This window comes from Henckelia pumila, chromosome 3 (genome assembly GCF_033568475.1).
Source record: "Henckelia pumila isolate YLH828 chromosome 3, ASM3356847v2, whole genome shotgun sequence".
Classification (NCBI taxonomy): Eukaryota; Viridiplantae; Streptophyta; class Magnoliopsida; order Lamiales; family Gesneriaceae; genus Henckelia; species Henckelia pumila.
Genome location: NC_133122.1, coordinates 67,345,668 through 67,365,156, shown reverse-complemented (window position 1 = coordinate 67,365,156; position 19,489 = coordinate 67,345,668). Strand labels below are relative to the sequence as shown.

At 38.1% G+C, this 19,489-nt stretch overlaps 1 protein-coding gene across 1 annotated transcript; it reads left to right on the top strand.

Annotated features, from left to right (window-relative positions):
* On the top strand, positions 1-19,341 carry LOC140893108 (conserved oligomeric Golgi complex subunit 3). Its single transcript, XM_073302175.1, has 25 exons — positions 1-281; positions 647-730; positions 840-947; positions 1,724-1,768; positions 1,853-1,927; positions 2,052-2,147; positions 2,431-2,508; positions 3,362-3,447; positions 3,756-3,822; positions 3,945-4,007; positions 4,096-4,197; positions 4,350-4,454; positions 4,682-4,774; positions 6,693-6,781; positions 7,994-8,213; positions 8,828-8,911; positions 15,737-15,853; positions 15,932-15,964; positions 16,280-16,366; positions 16,446-16,508; positions 16,844-16,960; positions 17,860-17,952; positions 18,359-18,481; positions 18,608-18,708; positions 18,954-19,341. The coding sequence occupies exons 1-25, from the start codon at positions 183-185 to the stop codon at positions 19,081-19,083; spliced, it is 2,358 nt and encodes a 785-aa protein (XP_073158276.1). The 5' UTR covers positions 1-182; the 3' UTR covers positions 19,084-19,341.
* Positions 19,342-19,489: the final 148 nt, after the last annotated feature.

The following is a 19,489-nucleotide window of genomic DNA, read 5'->3' as shown; positions in this document are numbered from 1 at the left end:
TTCATATATCCTGAAAATGGCTTCCACCGCTCTCTGATCCTCTCTAATTTTTTGCCTGATGATATTCTGCGGCATTTCTGATCGGAATCTGAGCTCTTACAGCCGCCGCATGTAGGTCGGGGTTCGGACGGAGCACTTTTGATCAATTTGAATCGAATTTCATTTCAATAGTGAAAGGCGGAATGGCCACGACTACGGCTTCCACGGGATCGGGGAAAAGCGGCGTGCCCAAGTTTGGCGCGATTTCTAAGGGATACAACTTCGCCTCCTCCTGGGAACAGGTTCTTAACTTGCATATTTTTTCATTTATTCGATTGCTGCGATCAATTTCGAGGGCTACATTACTGTTTTCTAAGCTATTATGTTTTTATAGATCTGACACTTATGCTTTGCATTTCTGATTATAACTGATGCTCATTCATCTGGTAACAATTGGATCTTAAATTGCTAATATAGAAGTATAACAAATAAAAAGGTTGATGTTTGGCCTTCTGGATTCAATTGCACTCGACTGCTCTAGTTTAGTTTCATAATCAAGAATTTTATTGCTGGCGGACTAATTGTATTACCGACCTTTATTCCTCGGTACTGGGGGTGCTGCATATTTTTATGTTTCTAACATTGCTGTTAAATTTTATTTTTGCAGAATGCTCCATTGACGGAGCAACAGCAGGCGGCGATTGTTGCTCTCTCCCATGCAGTTGCTGAACGGCCTTTCCCACCCAATTTGGTTGGTCTCTTCCATTTTAAGTTTGAGCCTTGATATTCCTTTTTGCTGCCTTATTAATCTGAGACTTAGCATTCTTTTAATTTTTTCCCTATTTATTTTTTGTAACAAGGTACAAGAACAAGTGGCTAGACAGGAAAATGGTATATCTATTTCAGCAAAACACAATGCTGCAGAAGATTCAGGGGTCATCAAGACTGTCCTAGTGAATACAAATGAGGTGAATTCACTCGTAGCGGCTTTTGGTGATGCTTGCCAAATAAATTTTGCATTGTTAAATTGCTTGATGGGTGATATGGCATAGAGGAAGGGATGGTTTAAGAAGTACATATATTATGATTTATGAAGAGACTTGTATGGTGGTGTACTCTTTCACTTCGTAGTAGTTTCGATTTATCCACACTGATGATGATTGTGCAATCCATTTACCTTTATTTCTCCTCTATCTCTCATGTTTGCGAAGCAAAATTTCGTCGTTGTTAACCTTCAGAGCATCACATTCTTTCTGTTTCTGGTCCGTCGTAAAAAAATAAAACTTCCCAAAAAGATCGAAGTGATTATTGGCTGAATTTCAGTTTTGGAATTCACTTTTTCAGGCCATGTTTGAATGTCACTGAGTGGAAAATTTGAGTCGAGTTATCCCGTAGTCATGTTTGGATGTTACTGGTTGGCATAATCTGAGTTAACATATTAAGTAATATTGTTTAATGTAAACTTCTAGGAGATATAGGATCCATGAGTATCTTGACTGCAAAACAAATGGCAAACCAGGAGTATTCAATGGAAGATCTAATCTGTGAAACTATATGTACCTAAATTCCAGTCAATAAGCTTTGAGAATTGCAGTCTTGTCATTGCTGCTAGCTAAATACCTATTTGTGGATAATTTGTATGGCTTTATCGCGACTTTGCGGTTGTTCTTTACATTTTGGACACGTCTAGAAATTGCAGTGGTTTTACTCTTATTATAATATGCCCACATTTTCTTTGTTACAGTTCTACAAGTGGTTTGCTGATCTTGAAGCAGCCATGAAATCCGAGGTTAGTTTTATATCTTAATATCGACTTTCTTGCGTGACTATTTTTTAAATCTTTGTGTGCTCTCCCATATTTTCCTTGTTCCAGACAGAGGAGAAATATCAGCATTATGTGCGAACATTAACTGAACGAATACAAACATGTGATAGCATACTCCTTCAGGCAAGATATTATTCTTTGCTTATTGTTGTCTTGTTCAGATGTTAAATATGTACCTGAAGTTTGTCCAAAATCAGTTACTTTGCTTCACTATTTATCAAACTAATGCTGAGCAGACTTGCTTCAGGTGGATGAAACCCTTGAATTGTTTAATGAACTCCAACTGCAGCACCAGGCAGTCGCAACAAAAACGAAGACTCTGCACGATGCATGCGACCGACTGGTATATTGTAGTTCCAATGGTGTATGGTACCAGTTTGCTTAAAATTTGAGGCAAAAGTACTGATAAAATTTTCTTGCTTCTGAAAATTCAATCAGAAATAACGAAGTAGGTCATTTGCCTCTTCGATGTTTTCCAAAATCATCATAAATCTGTCTATATTAAACCAAGATGTTGATCATTATTGAGAGAATTTACAGATAAGAAATGAGTTAGGTAATATTAGGATGAGACTTTATAATGCAGTAAATTTTCTCACCTAGTTCATTTGTTATTGTTGTTGCAGTTGATGGAGAAGCAAAAGTTAATTGAATTTGCCGAATCACTTCGTGTTAAGCTCAACTACTTTGATGAACTGGAGAATGTAAGGTTTGGTTGAAATTTCTTGGAGAATCACTTTACTAATTGCTCATCTGGATGAGCATTCATTCTAGAGATCTTCTATCGAACTTATTATCACCTTCCAAATCATACTCCAAGTTTAATTTTTTTAGATATGACTATGATTTTCGTACTTGTTACTTATTTGTCTTTAGTATTTTTGTGATTAATTCAATTTTTTTATGAAACTTCTTTAGTAACTTGGTATAAAGTGATGCGTGTACAGCACAAGGGGATTTAGTATAATTTTATTCTAAAATTTCATTAATCCCTCTAATGTGTAATTCTTTTATTTGGACAATTGATGTTCTACGCGGTCAATTAACAAAACCAGTCATCATTCTATCCTGATATCTATCCAGAGGTTAAAATGTCTTATTTTGCATGAAAAAACTTGCTAATCTCTTACTTGCCTGACTGCTTGAGGTTTTAGTGAGAGTAACATGTAAAAATTTGACAGAGCGCAAGTCCTCCATTCATCCATTTGTTCCTGATTGCCAAAATTTAACCAAAATGATGAAACATAGATGAATGATCATTTACATAATCTAACTTTTCATTTTGCCTCTCACATACACATATTGTACATCGTATTAATTTTCGACTTTTATGGCTTCATGCAAGTTGATCTGAACAATGAATTCACTTGTTGTCAAATATGACTTTTATGAAACTTGTTGGAAAATACATTTTTAAATCTTGACACGTATTAATAAAAAAATACGTTAAAATTAAGATAAAGTCAGCATGCCAACTCAAGTTAGGTTCCTTTAGTCAATAAATTTGGAGTATGTGTTTTTGAATATTTTCATGATTGTCCATGTGACTATTTGCAGGTTGCCACTAGCTTTTATTCTCCAAGCATGAATGTCACGCATGAAAATTTCCTCCCTCTGCTCAAAAGGCTTGACGAGTGCATATCGTAAGTGATATCATACACAGCCATCTTGAATGGATTTACTGAACCATGAGATTAGTGATTACTAGTATATCATATGTAATGAGGATGCCTCTCGAGTCTCGTCAAGTCAATAACTCGTCTACTATGTGGTACTTATCTTGTATGAACATTATTCATCTCATGATTCTGAAAATGTTAATTATAATAATGCATGAACGGCAGGATTGTAGCTATACCCAGGCATTATTATCTTGGTGAATTTATCACTTAGCCAACATTTTCAAGGAATTTGTGATTTTAATATTACAATTTTCTTTTACTGAGTGTAGATATGTTGAGAGTAACCCACAGTACGCTGAGTGCAACGTGTACTTGGTCAAGTTCAGACAACTTCAGGTATTTACACTTTATGGTGGCGGTTCATATAAAGCAGTTTCGCTGACAGAAATTTTAGTTTTCGGCTTGTAGACTTTTTTCTTGTCTAGGTTATATATGACTATATTTTAATCATGGAACAGTCCCGAGCTTTAGGAATGATTCGTTCTCGAGTTCTCTCTGTTCTCAAGAATACCTCATCTCAGGTATATCTGATTTGCTTTTATTGTAAACGATTAAGTTTGTGTTTGTTTGTTCAGAAAAATAGTTACATCTTCCAGTTTCACTCTCTAGGTACTGGCAGCAATTAGAAGCAATGCTGGCAACAAAGCAACAGTTTCGGAGGGTGTAGAAGCATCTGTTATTTATGTTAGGTTCAAGGCAGCAGCAAATGAGGTAAAGTTTCCATCCTTCTTGGTTGTTAATATTCCAATCTTCTGCCCGAATAAAACTTAACATGGAAGATGATTAGCGGAGAAACTGAAACTATGGTGCATGCCCTTACTCTTTTTGAGTTGATTATTCTGAAAAGAGGTTGCATTTTGCAGCTCAAGCCAGTGTTGGAGGAAATTGAAAGTAGAAAACTCCGAAAGGAATATGTCCAGATACTCACAGAATGCCACAAACTTTACTGTGAACAGAGACTTCTGTTGGTGAGTAAATCTGCCTCAGTCCCACCCCTTACCACCCGAAGAAAAATAAAACGAGAGGGAAAGAAAAAGTAAAACTGCCCCACCACTCTCAGTTACAGAGTGAATTCCTCTCTTCAATGCTGTCTACATGCCACCTCAAGTTGATAATCCTTTTGTTTTGTCCATCTGTACCTGTAATCTTTAATTTTATTCTGCTCTTATTTGCTCTTTGACCTTACCTTTTCTAGGTGAAAGGCATAGTACAGCAACGCATTTCCGAATTTTCCAAGAAAGAAGCCTTGCCTTCATTGACTAGATCTGGATGTGCATACTTAATGCAGGTTGTCTTGATTTAATTTTTTCATTGGTCTATGATTATGTTCTAAATTTAGTTAAAGTTGGACAGTGAAGGTTGGTCCAAAATAGGAAAACTAAGTTATCTTTCTTGTGGTGTCAGTACCTTCTTGTTCCCTCAAAGCACAAGCATTGATCAAGTTCTCCTGCTCATGTTACTCCGGCGACTTGATATTTCTGTGTTGAGAAAATGATCCACAATTAGATAAGTGTATCAAGCACTTTGGTAAATGTACTCATGGACTTGTGGGCAGAGTTTGACGCCCATAAGAATTTTCATGGAACTCAAAAGTTATCGCATTTCTCTCTCCCAAGTCATGGTCGTCAAGTAATGTTGGGTAGCTTGGTTGGTTGTATCATTAGACATGTTAGATTGAATGAATTTTTATGTGGAAAAAATCCTCGTTACATTTCAGTTTCTTGCTCAAGTCAGAGAGACTCAAGGTATTACTGGGATCGATGCCACCGTTTTAGCATTTGTCCAAAATTTTGGCATTTGTTAAGTAGTTATCTGTATGACTGTAATGTACATAAAAAAAAATTTAACTGTATAAAGCTGGAAATTACCACAATAGTTCCAGACCAACTCAGGAAAAATGACAAATACGTGTACTGTTCATGTCTTTAAAAGCGTAAGAATATATTTTAAGTTTTCATTTATTTTGCCATCAATTATTCTCTTCAATCATGATTTTTCTTCCTTACCAGGTCCTTTTTTCTTCCTTTTTTTAAAAAATAAAAATAAAACTGGTCCTTGTTTCTTTTACTTTATTATTATTATTATTATTATTATTATTATTTAACTGCTCCTTGTTTCTTTTTGAATGCCCAAGCTTGTTAATGATGCTTTTTTTTAATATGAAATAGAATCTTGCGCAACTTGCGTCACTTAACTGGCACCTTTTTTCTGTAAAATGCTTTTAGCAACATTGGTTGGACATTTAGCTACATCAAACTTTGTGTGCATTTCATTTATCGGGGAGTGTGGCATATGGTTGATACATGCCATTTGGTGATGGACCGGTTGTTCTATGATTGAAATTCTTTGTAGATAACAGCCTGACAACAACTCTCATCCCTTACGCCATCTCCAACGCTGCGCAAAATGGTGCGTTTCATCTCCAATGGGGGGCGCTATTCTCTGCGCCAAAATAGCGCCCCCCAGATTCTGCACCAAAAGGCCTGCGCCAAATTTGGTGCAATCTTTTTCTTTTTTTTTTTTCTTTTTTTAATCCTTTTTATTTGTTTTTGATATTTATAAATAATAATTAAATATTTATTTTATTGTTTTAATAATTAAATATTCGAACAAAATTTTTTTATTTTAATTATTTATATTATTTAATCAATAAATATTTATTTTAAATAAAAAATAATATTTATCTATTTAAATAAAATTTAAATTATTAAATGATGATTTATAAATAATAAAATTATGTAATATGAATGCAATAATTAAAATAAAAATGCAAATTGGACTACAAATATATGTGAAATAAAAGGAATATTCCGAGAATATTCCTTTTGATGTAAGATTTGGTGTAAATGAGTTGGAGATGGATGTTGTATTTGGTGCAGAAATTGCACTATTTTAGTGCAAAACTTGCACCAAAATGGTGTTTGTGGTTGGAGATGACCTTAGATACTGGGGTAAAATATAGATCACTCCAGTTTTCTCCCATGCAGAAGATATATCTTTAGTTGTTACCCGCTTTTTGGAGTTGTTAAATTTCACACATATCAGGAATGGAATATATGATGATTGTGGATAATATTTTTCATGTTTATTTAATTTGTGTATGCCTGTTTTTGTCTTGTCACTGATATGAGATTGCCGGACAAAGATTATTTAGATGACTAAATTTGCTGTTGTGTCAGTTTGATTATCAAATTTTTGTTTTCCAGGTGTGTCAGCTTGAGCATCAACTATTTGACCATTTCTTCCCTTCATCTGCAGAAGATGTTTCTAGTTTGGCTCCTCTAATCGATCCACTGTGAGTCATTAGAACCTAATAATTTATGCACCAATGAACTGTTTATCTTCCGCTTTTGATGGTCCATAAGTTACATTAAAGAGTTCTTTTCGTACTAAAAAGATCTAGAAAATATTCTCTCTTAGTGCATAAGCTAGTAGTCAAATGCCGTTGTTTGAATAGTTTGACCTGATTGAATAAAGCGCTGTCATTCATGCTGCTTGTTAGGTAGAGTAGAATGTCTCTAATGAAAGTTGCGTTCAATGACTTAAATTCTTTATTTAATCAATCCAGTATACTTGGTTCAGAAGCCTTTTTGTCATCCTCATTGTGGATGGGAAGCTTGAAGAGCATTTGGAATAACTTTGAAAAATGTGGAGGAAAAAAATGCATGTAAATATGCTACATGACACCAAATTAAGATTAGTCGTGCAGAGAGGTGGGGATAGGAGGGAGAGTGGGTTAAATGTGTTGCCTGGATCATCTATTGCTAACGTAGAAAATTCGTATTTGAGATCTGCTTCATTATTTATATAATCACAAAAATGGAAGTTATTTAGTGAATGAACTCCGAAATAGTTCCATGTCTTTCTTCTGGGTCTTTGTTGGGTATTTAATAATATTCCATAAAATCTAGGTAGAAATTTTATATCTGTGTGGATAGTCATGTGCTGGAAGGTATGCTATTCATGGGGGGTTTCTACCAACCTATTATGCCTTTTAATAATATCCAACTATAATTTGTTTATAACCTCTTTGGTTATTATTTTCTGTGTGACAATGTTGAGGAGGAAGCGTGATCTACTTTTCTCTCTCATCCCATCCACACAAGATAAATAATGTAGCAAACAGCCTCGTTATCTAGATTTCTCTTCTATATCTGCATATCAAAAACTTCTTTCTATCGCTCACATGTTTTTTGAGGCTAAAGTTGATGCCCCCTCTCCATTGAGAAAACATTTTCAGTTACCAGCAGAAGAAGATTAAAGTTTAATATGAGAAAAATATTGCCTAGTTTTTTATTCAGTCATTCCTTGCATCAAGAAATTTAAAATCAAATAGCTTTCTTTGCTCTAATCTTTGATTTTGGGTTAGAAGTCATGTTTTTTCACTATCCCAGATGCTGCAGGTTTAGACAACTTGGTTAAATTCACTTCTAAATATCTAATCACACTAATTCCTTGGCTTCGTTTTCAATTTCAATGGCCTTCATGTTACTCATTTTTATGGCAGGTGTACATACTTATACGATACCTTGCGCCCTAAACTCATTCATGAAGCAAATTTTGATATACTCTGTGAACTTGTTGATATTTTGAAAGTTGAAGTCCTTGGGGAACATCTTAGCCGACGAGGTGAGTCGTTAGTGGGATTACGTCCAACGTTGGAGAGGATCTTGGCTGATGTTCATGAGCGTTTGACTTTTCGTGCTCGCACCTACATTCGTGATGAGGTGACTGTTCCATCCCACATTACTTGTTAGCATTTTTCTATTGGGATGCCTTCAACAATTATTGTCATCTTTGGTTGTTACATACACTACTGTTATGGTTTTTACCATGTTTTTAAATCATGGATTTATAAGTTGAGGAAGAGTTGTCATGCTCAAATCCAAAAGCATCTTAAGTTGAGTGATTGTTGTCCATTTCAAATCCAGAAGCATCTTGGTGATCGTAAAATTTGTTATGGAAATAAAATTTGATCTACTATCATAAATTATTCGAGTAACGAGTGTGCTCGTTGGCAAACAGTGACATCAACAAGAACATGCCTGTGGTGGGAAATGGCCACATGATGCATATAACATGTGTCACACAAACACTTTTGACATCTGACTGATATGTGTTTGAATATGGCTTCAATGTGTTGTGAAATTAAACGAGTAAAACAGTTGAGATTTGGTGGTGCACGTAACGCCTTAATGTATATTTCTTCTTCCACCTGTTCCTCAATCTTGTCGATTTCTGGTGTTGATGATTAAGTTGCATCTGTAGTTACTTGATATGCACTCCGAGCATTCTAGAAAATGACCAAATTTTGTAACTTGTACATCCGTTTTTCCTCCAGATCGCGAATTATCTTCCTACAGATGAAGATCTGAACTACCCCGCTAAGCTGGAGCAATCAACTGAGACAAAGTTGGAAACATCGGTAAGTCCTCTTGTTTATCACGGCATGCATGAGGATTTTTAATCTTGTTTAAATTTACTTTTCCCCTTCGTAGTTAGAATTCAGCATGTATGTAGTGCCGTCTCCAAGTTTATTGTCCTTTAATATATTGAAACTAGTTTGAGTTGTCTGGTACGGTATCGCTATGCTATTTCATTGATGTATAAATTGAGCTGGAGATAAGCTTTTAGTTCCTTTTCTGTACATGTGTGATGTATTGTGATGATATCATGATGCACTGCTATATTTCGTGTATATAATTATTTTTTTTGATAAGAAACATATTATATAAATTAATATAAAAGGATTATGTACAGAAAGCGGATAAGTGATCCGCCATCGCCCAGAAGCTATCATGATCCTATCTTTCAAGAACCTATTCTTATGAACAAAATGCAAACACCCAGTCTCGTAATAAATCCGAGATGGAAACATTCTGAAAAAGTACAAGAGATCCTATCCACGTTGAAACTTTAATTTTGATCCTTTCCCAGCATTCGTCGACCGATTCTTCAATTTCTTCAAAAATTTTTCTATTTCTCTCCAACCACACTAACCAACAGACACCGTGAACGATCACCCTCCAAAATATTAACCCTTTCTCGCCCAAAGGATGTCCGAGATCAATAGCAAATAAGTCTTGCGTTGATCTCGGAGCTGCCCAAACCAACCTCATCTCTGTCAAGGCCCGCGCCCAAAGCCCACTCGTGAAAGTACAATGAATTAACATGTGATCTTGCGTTTTCCTCTCTTTTCGACACAGCACACACCAATTGGGGCATAGAGCACAAGTGGGCCACCTTCTTTGCATCATATCCGAGGTCGGCACCTTGCCCAACACTGCGGTCCAAGAGAACACTTGAACCTTAGTTGGAACCGGAACCTTCCAAATAGCATTGAATAATGAAAAAGCTGGGAAGACACTACTAGAAAAGAAAGACTCGAAGAAAGACTTGACTGAAAAGACACCTGAGGAATCCCCGTCCCACACTTTTATGTCGTCCACCCCTTCAACCAATCTCACCCTATCTAAAACACCTATCAATGCATTTAGCTCATCTAACTCATCATCCCTCAACACCCTTCTAAGATGCAAATCCCATGAAAGAGAAGCTGAATGAAATTCAAAGGATGCAAAAAAGGAAATAGGTTGATTATGAACCGACGAAATCTGATATAAAGATGGGAACAAATCCCGAAAAGAAGAATCCCCCACCCACCTATCTTCCCAAAACCTTACCTTAGTCCCCCCTTTAACCACTATCCTCACTAATTGGTGAAAAGCCAAATAAGATCGAGAAATAAATTTTCATGGACATCTGAAAGTGACATTCTTTGCTAACCCCGCATCCCATCCGTTCTCTTGTAGCCCGTATTTACTCAGTATGACTCTTTTCCACACCGGTTCATCCTCAACCAAAAACCTCCACCACCATTTTCCCAACAAAGCCCTATTCCTCAAACAAATATTCCCAATGCCCAGCCCCCCTCTCTCTTTGGGCTTGCATACCTGCTCCCAAGCAACCAAGTGACAATGTCGGTCGCCATCAGCCCCATTCCATAGAAAATTCCTCATTATCTTCTCCATCCGCTCCGCTATGCCCTTGGGTACTCGGAATAAAGACATGAAATATATCGGCATCGCATTCAGAACTGCAGCAATCAAGGTTAACCGTCCCCCTTTTGACAAAAACGCCTTCTTCCAACTAGCCAATTTCTTGGATAGCTTAGTTAAAACTGGTTCCCAAAATGAAGCTTTTAATGGATTCCCTCCCAACGGAACCCCCAAATATTTAATGGGCCAATTCTCCCTGCTGCACCCAATCTGTCGTGATAACTCTTCCACTACTTCCTCTTCACAATTGATGCCTAACAGGGCACTCTTCTCCAAATTAATTCTTAAACCTGACATGTCGCAAAAAGCTCTGATCACTTCTACCAGAAACCGAAGATGACCCTCTTCTTTAACAAAAAACAGAGTGTCGTCCGCGAATTGAACATGAGATATTTCTACATTTTCTCTGCCCACCTCCAATCCCCGTATGAGATCCCTAGATTTAGCCTTATCAATCAGTCTTCCCAACACATCAACCACCAAATTAAACAGGAACGGTGATAACGGATCCCCTTGCCTGAGCCCTTTCTGACCTCGAAATTTGCCCCCAGGCCTCCCATTGATCATAACCGAAAAAGAGACACTCGAGACACAACCTTTGATCCATTTTCTCCATCTATTTCCAAACCCCTTCTTCATTAGGACAAAATCCAGAAAGTTCCAATCCACATTGTCGTAAACTTTTTCGAAATCAACCTTGAAGACCAAACCCTTCTGTTTCTTCCCCCTCCCCTCCTCTACAATCTCGTTCGCTATAAGGCAACAATCAAGAATTTGTCGCCCGTCTATGAAAGCATTCTGAGACTCTGCTATTGTGTAAGACAAACATTTCTTTAGCCTAGCAAAAAGAACCTTGGATATTATCTTGTACAGACTAGTAGTGAGACTGATAGGCCTAAAATCTTTCACCTTTATGGACTCTTGCTTCTTTGGTATTAGACAGATGTAAGTTTCATTCGTGATGCCGTTAATAACACCCCCTTCAAAGAATTCATTAAACACCATCAACAAGTCTCCTTTAACAATATCCCAACACCCCTGATAAAATGCCATTGTAAATCCATCCTGTCCCGGAGCCTTGCAACTGTCGCAATCAAACACTGCTTTCTTGACCTCCTCCTCAGAGAACGGTTTCTCCATTTCTAAAGCCATCTCCTCATCAATAGGGCACCATTCCAATCCCACAACACCCCACCCCACCCCATCACCTCTGATTTGCTGTACAAGTCTTTGAAAAACTTCACTATGATTGTTTCTATTTGGTCTTCATCATTAGTAACTGACCCATCATCTCTTTCTACCTTGTTGATTGTAGCCTTACTCTTCCGCTGATTCAAAAGAGAATGAAAAAACTTAGTATTGTTGTCCCCTTCTCTCACCCACTTCACCTTTGCTTTTTGATTGTCAATCTGATTCCTTCGACACACCAATTCTTCCAGGGCACATTTGGCTTCCTTCCTGTCGAAGGCCACCTCCTCTGATCCTAATCCCTCACTTTCCATCTTGTCTAGTCTTTTGATTTTTTCCCTCAATTTAGCGCATTTGACTTCCACCAGCCCGAAACTCTCTACGTTCCACCTTTTAATGTCGCATTTTATGGCTTTAAGTTTCTGCATAAATTTATACCCTTCCCAACCTTGAAATGCTGCATTGTTCCACCATGAGACGATAGAGGATTTGAAGCTTGTGTCTTTAAGCCACACATTCTCAAATCGAAAGGGAGATGGTCCCCACTTGATTGTCTCCGTGTCAAGAATAACTGGAAAATGGTCCGAAGTCATTCGAGGAAGAACAGTCTGTCTAGAAAAGGGATAGACCTCCGTCCACCCTCCCAAAAATAAGAATCTGTCTAATCTGCAGCAAATAGGATCCGCCCTCAAATTAGACCAGGTGAATTTCGCATTCAACAAAGGCGGGTCAACCAGCTCCAATTCCTGTATCAGAGAGTCAAAACAGTTCATGCTCGTTGTTATAGATGTGCTATTCAACTTTTCACTTAAAGATCTCACTACATTGAAATCCCCTCCTAGACACCATTTCTCCCCACATAAAACTCTCGAACCAGCCAATTCATCCCAAAAATTCTGTCTCAATCTTGGATTACAAGGCCCATACACCGCAGTAAACCACCATTTGATGTCACTATCTTTCTCAATACAGACCGAAACCGAGAATTCCCCAATCAGATTGTTCTTGACCGAGACTATTCTTGGATCCCACATTACCACAATACCTCCTGATCGACCAATAGCCGGTAAAGTGACCCACTCCACAACCTTGATTTCCACATGCTGGCAATAAATCTTCTATCCACCACCACTCTTTTGATTTCCTGGAGTACCACCAAATCTGGTCTTTCTTTCCTCAAAATAGCTTGAATAAGACCTCTTCGATTGCTCGATCCTCCACCTCTAATATTCCAGGAGCAAATTTTCATTAATTAACTAACTTTAAAACCCTCAACCAGGAGATCCACCTTCCGGACTCCCATTTCCAAAAGACAAGCCTCACCACTCTCCAAATCCACCATTCGCGGTACCAGTTCCTGTCCAGCCCCCAAATTACATCTTACATGCTCAGAACCATGGACAACATTCTTTGACAAACCTGGCTTTTCCCCAAACAGTGGCTGTCTCACCTCCCCTACCCCCCCCTCTGACCCGCCCTCAGACAATATCGACACTGGAACGAAGGAAAAGGAAGAAGAAGATTGATCACAAGGAGGAATTTTAGAAGAGAATTGTACCTCGCTCGGAGAAGATGCGAAAAGGCCCCCAATGTCCTCCAACCCCATAGAAGACGGTGCTGAAACATCCGAGCTTGCTGAAATCGGACTTTCCGGTTCCGTAGACTCATAATCCTGCTCCGAGGCCATCCCTGTCAAGTCCTTTAATGCCTGATCCTCCCACATTCCATAGTCTTCCGTCTCGAAAAGCTGTGCATTCACCCTTACCACTTGCTCCCTAAGAAGATCAACTTGTTTTTTTGATTTCCTACGGCTGTACACGAACTCCAAATTCTTTGCTTCTAACCTGCCCTTCTCCCCTTGATTAGAGGTTTCTGCCATAGCCCCCTCCATCTCCGCCGAAGATTGGATAAATCCTCTATTGAATTCCCCAGCCCCTTTAGGACAAATCCTTTTGAGAATCTTTACCTGTCGACCTCCGAACAAAGGTTCCGAACCGCAAGATCTATTACCATTGCAACTCTCCTCGTCTTTATTTTTGATGATGCCCTGTCCCATATTGACAAAAACTTCCATACCATCAACGATACGAGTATCGCCATAAGTCTTCCCCACATCCCTCGCCTTTGGATCAATTTTATCATCTTGCCTCACGCAATGAGCCACTTCGGATACAAGCCCATTCCCACTCCCAACAGCTGCGGGCTTCTTCATACCCCCCCAACCAGCCATCACCTTCTTCCCTTCAATCACTACCTGGGCATAAGACCGTTTCTCGTATACATCTTATGCTGCCATATTGACCGAATCTACGGCAATACGGACAGCCAAGGGGCCACGAATTTTCTGAATCTGCATGAAGCTATTAATGAAGCCACCGACAAGACCTACAACTTTGATTTTGGCAGCAGACAGGTCTTTAAGCAGAAGAGTATCCTCGCTAATATCCAACAAACCTCCACACTGCTCTCCCACTATTTTAAAGAGATCTGTCGTCCATAAGTCCCATGGAATTCCAGAAATTCTCGCCCAGCTGCTACAACATTCAAACACCTCCTCTTCCCTATTGATCTCTTCCCTCCAAACCTCAAAAGACACGGTAACCCTACTCTCGAAGAAGCACTTCTTCATTGTCAAGTAATAGGCTGCCTCCTCCTCGTTAATAGGCCACCACACTGCTTTATTTGCTTGAAACGGAAAAATCTCAATCTGCCTCTTAACAGCCTTACCCAAAACCGTACGCACCAACTCCCACGAGATATTAACCCTTGCCTTAGTGATAATAATAGCTTCCTTCCAATTTTTAACTATACAGGGACGGATATTAGCCTTGGCGTCAATGCTCCTCGAATCAGTGTCAATGTTCTTCGATATGTCTTTACCATTATGCGCAAACTCCCCAAACCGATTCCTGTTTTCTCTAGGATGGGCTTCATTAACACTCCTATTCCGGACAAATCTGAACAAGTGGTAGGCCAAGCATTTCCACCCCCACCCTGCATATCCGCTAGGTACAATAATGCGCTGCTTGAACCCCCTTTGAGCGTATTTAGTCACCTCCAGAAAGCTACCTCTACCATTGACATATTTGTGCACAGAGATTACCGCATCCTTACCCCTAATTCTGTTGAACACTTGACAGTCCTTGGGATTGTTGATATAATCCCCAATTGTCGACCGAAACCACTTAGCACTGTCCAAATCTAACTCCAGCATATAGCTTGCATTCCTCGTTCTTTCCGTCAGACAAATTGAGCTTCCCCTCAAGCCCCTCCTAATTAAAAACAGTTTCTGTTCAATTTTCACCTCTTCAACCACCCTGGCAAAGTGTCGTTCATAATATTTCGCCCTATTGTGCCTGGGTTCCTCTCTCATCACTATATCGGCCACCACCCAACCTTACGCAATCTAAGTAGCGGACAGAAGCTGTGAAGAAGTCTAAAAAAAGAAAAGGAAAAGGCCAGGAATCAATACTGTAGGATAAAGATAGGCGTCGGTCGTCCCCGCCGGAACTCGGTGCCGGCCGACGAAGAGTTTAATCGAATGGGAAAAGAAAATGAAATGTGCTAAAGGGCAGGATCCGTAGAAACTAAGAGTAGAAAGAAGCGGCAAATCTAGGGTTAGGCTAGGGATAGCAGGAAAGAGAAAAACGGGTCATCTTCAACCTCCACCAGCGCCGGCCATCGGAATCGGAAGAGGAGGCGGCTGAAGTGCGGCCATGAAAATAGGTTTATCGTGAGAATATAACGGCAGATCTAGGGTTAAGGTAGGGAAAGTAGGAGAGAGAAGAGAGAGAAGGTCGTAGGCTCAACCTTCCCCGGAGCTCTCGCCGGCCATGGGAGTGAGGTCGGAAGAGAAGAATGGAAGTAGGAAGTGCGATTACGATCGGTTGGGAGTTTCCGCGAAGAGAGAGAAAATTTTTACTTCTGTGATGTTCTTGTATATAATTATTGTTCCAACTCAAATTCAGGCATTATTATATTTTTCTCACATGTACAAACTGCAGAGTGATCAAAACCTAGATGTTTCCAGAACATGGTACCCTCCACTCGAGAGAACCATATCCTGTTTGTCCAAGCTGTATCGTTGCCTAGAGTCAGCAGTTTTTACTGGTTTGGCACAGGTATTCTAAAACTTGGCTATCTTCCCCTTGGACATAAATGATATTTTGTACACTCACTTCTTTCTTTCTTTTAATCAGGAAGCCGTTGAAGTTTGCTCTTCATCCATCCAGGTGAGTGCATAAATGTTCTTGTTTATTTGATATTGGGAACGGAAGAGATGCACCGAACATCAAAATTCTCAAACAGCTACTGGTTTTTCTTTGGGGATTGGGCTTGGTAAAAAAATTTAATTATCTCCTAAATATGTAAGTTCTTGAGCAAGTTTTCATTTCCAGTTCCAGATATCTTAACTCACTCCTTATCTCTGAAATCCTTGTTCTTGATCTTGATCTAAAGCTAATTTTTGTGTTTTGTTTCATGCTGGTTCTTACACTTTCAGTTCATTTAGTTTTTGGCTGGTAATAATTAATCATTTGTTTTTACAGAAAGCTAGCAAGCTAATTGCGAAAAGATCATCCGCAATGGATGCACAACTATTCCTTATAAAGCATCTTCTTATTCTGAGAGAGCAGGTAATACGTTTTCTTCAATTATTAATGACTACATTGACCACTGTTTTTTTGTTACTCAGATCAAGTCTTGATTTTATAGATTGCACCATTTGACATCGAATTTTCAGTTACCCACAAGGAGCTTGATTTCTCTCATTTGCTGGTAAGTGATTTTCCTTGAAACCTAATGTTTTTTGTTCTAACTTTTAAATTTGGGGTTCTTTTTTTTTGTTTTTTTAAGAAAAAAAGGCACATGATTAAGTCTTATGTGCAGTAAAAAAAGGATATTTGGGGTTTTGTTTCGTGTATCTAATGGTTGCTTTTTTTTTATATGGACAATGTATTTGATACTACACCTATTGACCTCTATGATATGCACTCTGAGTGGTATGCACTCTGAACATACACTCTGAACTAACTATTTTGAGATCGCAGAGATGCTTCACATCTGTTAATTGTTGGCCATGATAATCATTTTCTTTATTTTGCACTAACCAGGAGCATTTGAGACGAATTCTTAGAGGTCAGGCCTCATTGTTTGATTGGTCAAGGTCCACTTCGTTGGCGAGAACTCTTTCTCCACGAGTTTTGGAAAGTCAAATTGATGCCAAGAAGGTACCTTTCTAGCTTTCAGTCTTTAAGTGGGACTTGATGTTTATTTATTTTCCGTTAAACCTTTCGGTTCAATGAAGGAATTTTGTGCTTATTTATATCTGTAGATCACTTGCTATCCCATAAGGCTCCTCATTTGTTTTTCTTGATTCTGAATTAAAAATTGGTTTGCTTTGCATTTCGTATTAATTTTTTTTTGTTTTTAGTGTGTGCCAAACATCTTTGCCATTAAGAAATGGGGAGCATCGGGAATGATTATAGTTATCGACATCATTTCCTGCCTTTAGAAAGGTCGATTGATAATTTCGAATATTTAAGCTTTGTTTGGACAAGTACTTATAAAACGTTTTTATAAAATTGTTTTTTAAAAAGTTTTTATAAAGTGTTTTAAAAGTTGTTTTAATAATAAATATGAGTTTTGACAATTTTCCATAAAAACTTTTTACAAGTAAAAAGTAGTATGTTTTATTTTCCATAATTGCTCAGTTCTAAAAATATCATAAAACACGTCTCAATTGTTCTTTAAAAACTATACTTGAAGAACATTTTTTTTAAAAAAAATATTTCTCAGAAACGTCTTACAAAAATCTTGTCCAAACACACACTTTTAAGTTTTTTTAACTTATAAAACACTCAAAATATTTTCAAAGTACTTGTCCAAACGGACCCTTATACTTCATAGGAACGTTCATAAACTGCAAGTATTGCCCTGTTCTTCACAATACAAATACTAGTTTTGCGCATAGTTCATACTTTTGATGTTTGTTCAGTTTTATTTTCTTCTGATTTTCTCATGTGCAAATTCTATTATGTTTCCCTAAATTATTAGGGTCTGAAGTTCTATTTTGTCGATTCAATTCTATTTATTGGTAATAAATTATTAATACCCGCTTTACGTGCAGGATTTGGAGAAAAGCCTCAAAGCCACTTGTGAGGAGTTCATTATGTCAGTCACTAAGCTAGTTGTGGATCCTATGTTATCTTTCGTCACCAAGGTCTGATGACATATTCAATTTAATGTTTAAATTAACTTAGCAAGCAACTTTCTATACATTAGTCTAACAGGGGGAAAAGTTTCCCCGATTCATTTCTAAACGGATTCCGCATGTTCTGGGGTATGACCATATGGGTGGTTTATGTGCTACAGTTAACTGACAAAAGGGAAGAATAAAACTTGCCCGCAAGTTTGGGATCGTGGTGCAAATAAAACTTATCAGGGAGAAATAGTACCTACAAGTTTGGGATTGCCGTATAAGGCCCCAATTGCAAATCAGCAACTCATGTGTTAGGCTGCAAATTTGGGAAAACAGCTGGGTTCTGACCTGAGTGGTGGAACGTGTGCGGTCGATAATTTGTTGTGCTATGGATATAGTCTTAACAACAAATTGTTCTTCTGTGAAGGTTACTGCTGTTAAAGTTGCATTATCCTCTGGCAGTCAAAATCAGAAGGAGTCTGCCATTAATAGGCCACTTAAAGATCAAGCTTTTGCAACTCCAGAAAAAGTTGCTGAACTTGTTCAAAAGGTACACTTTGAATTTCGTGTTTCCCTCGGCAGTGTAGTTTTGGTGTAATTTCCATCCAGTTCAGGGTGTTTGAAATACTTTGTTAATATATGGTCCTCTGATAACTAACACTTGGATGTGCGACAGGTGAGTTCTGCTATCCAACAAGAGTTGCCAGGGGTGATGAGTAAAATGAAGCTTTATCTCCAGAATCCTTCGACCCGTGCAATACTTTTTAGACCAATAAAGTATGATTTCTTCTCCCTTGACATGTTTTTACCATCCTGATGTTTGGCGTTTGGATTTCTATTCTCAGAGATTATTTTCTGCTCTGGGCAGTTATTAAACCTTGTTATATTACAAGGCCCTTTTTACTAAGCTAATTCAAAACATACAAATGTTTGTGATATTGATTTCATTGTTTTTTTCATAATACAAATGAACTCTCTTGTTGATCAAAAGTTTTTAATGCGAGAATCAACTAAATGTGCAGGACCAACATTCTCGAGGCGCATGTTCAAGTACAGTCTCTACTTAAATCAGAGTATTCAACCGATGACATACATACAGTGAATATGGTTTCAGTACAAGAGTTGCAATCTCAACTTGATAGCCTCTTGTGACGCAGTTCGAAGGTTTTGCAAGATGCCATGTTTTGATCCATTTTAGGTCATATTCTCAAGTTGTCCAATGTATCACCTGATTTTGAAGATTAAAGAAAAAAGTACGAAACAGGATGTACTCATTATTTAGTATATAAACTTAACAAGGCGGATTTGTAGATGCAAAGGGAGAGAGAGGGCCTTCGAGGTTGTCTTTAGTTCCAACTGGGAATAAATCCTACACAGTATTTTTTAAACTAATGCACTGATTTCAAGCAAGGGCGAGACCCATGCGTGGTTTGATTGGTTATTTAATTTGCAGCGCTGATATACTCTGAAATTGGGAGTTGAAGAAGAATACAAGTAAATTTTGATGGATTGGTCCCGTTTAGAACTATCATGTAACAGGATACTTTTTAAGTCACTT

Coding starts and splice junctions, on each gene's coding strand:
- LOC140893108 (XM_073302175.1), top strand. CDS start 183: ATGGCCACGACTACGGCTTCCACGGGATCGGGGAAAAGCGGCGTGCCC. Junction 4,455..4,681: donor GTGAACAGAGACTTCTGTTG/GTGAGTAAATCT, acceptor TACCTTTTCTAG/GTGAAAGGCATAGTACAGCA. Junction 8,214..8,827: donor GCACCTACATTCGTGATGAG/GTGACTGTTCCA, acceptor TTTTTCCTCCAG/ATCGCGAATTATCTTCCTAC.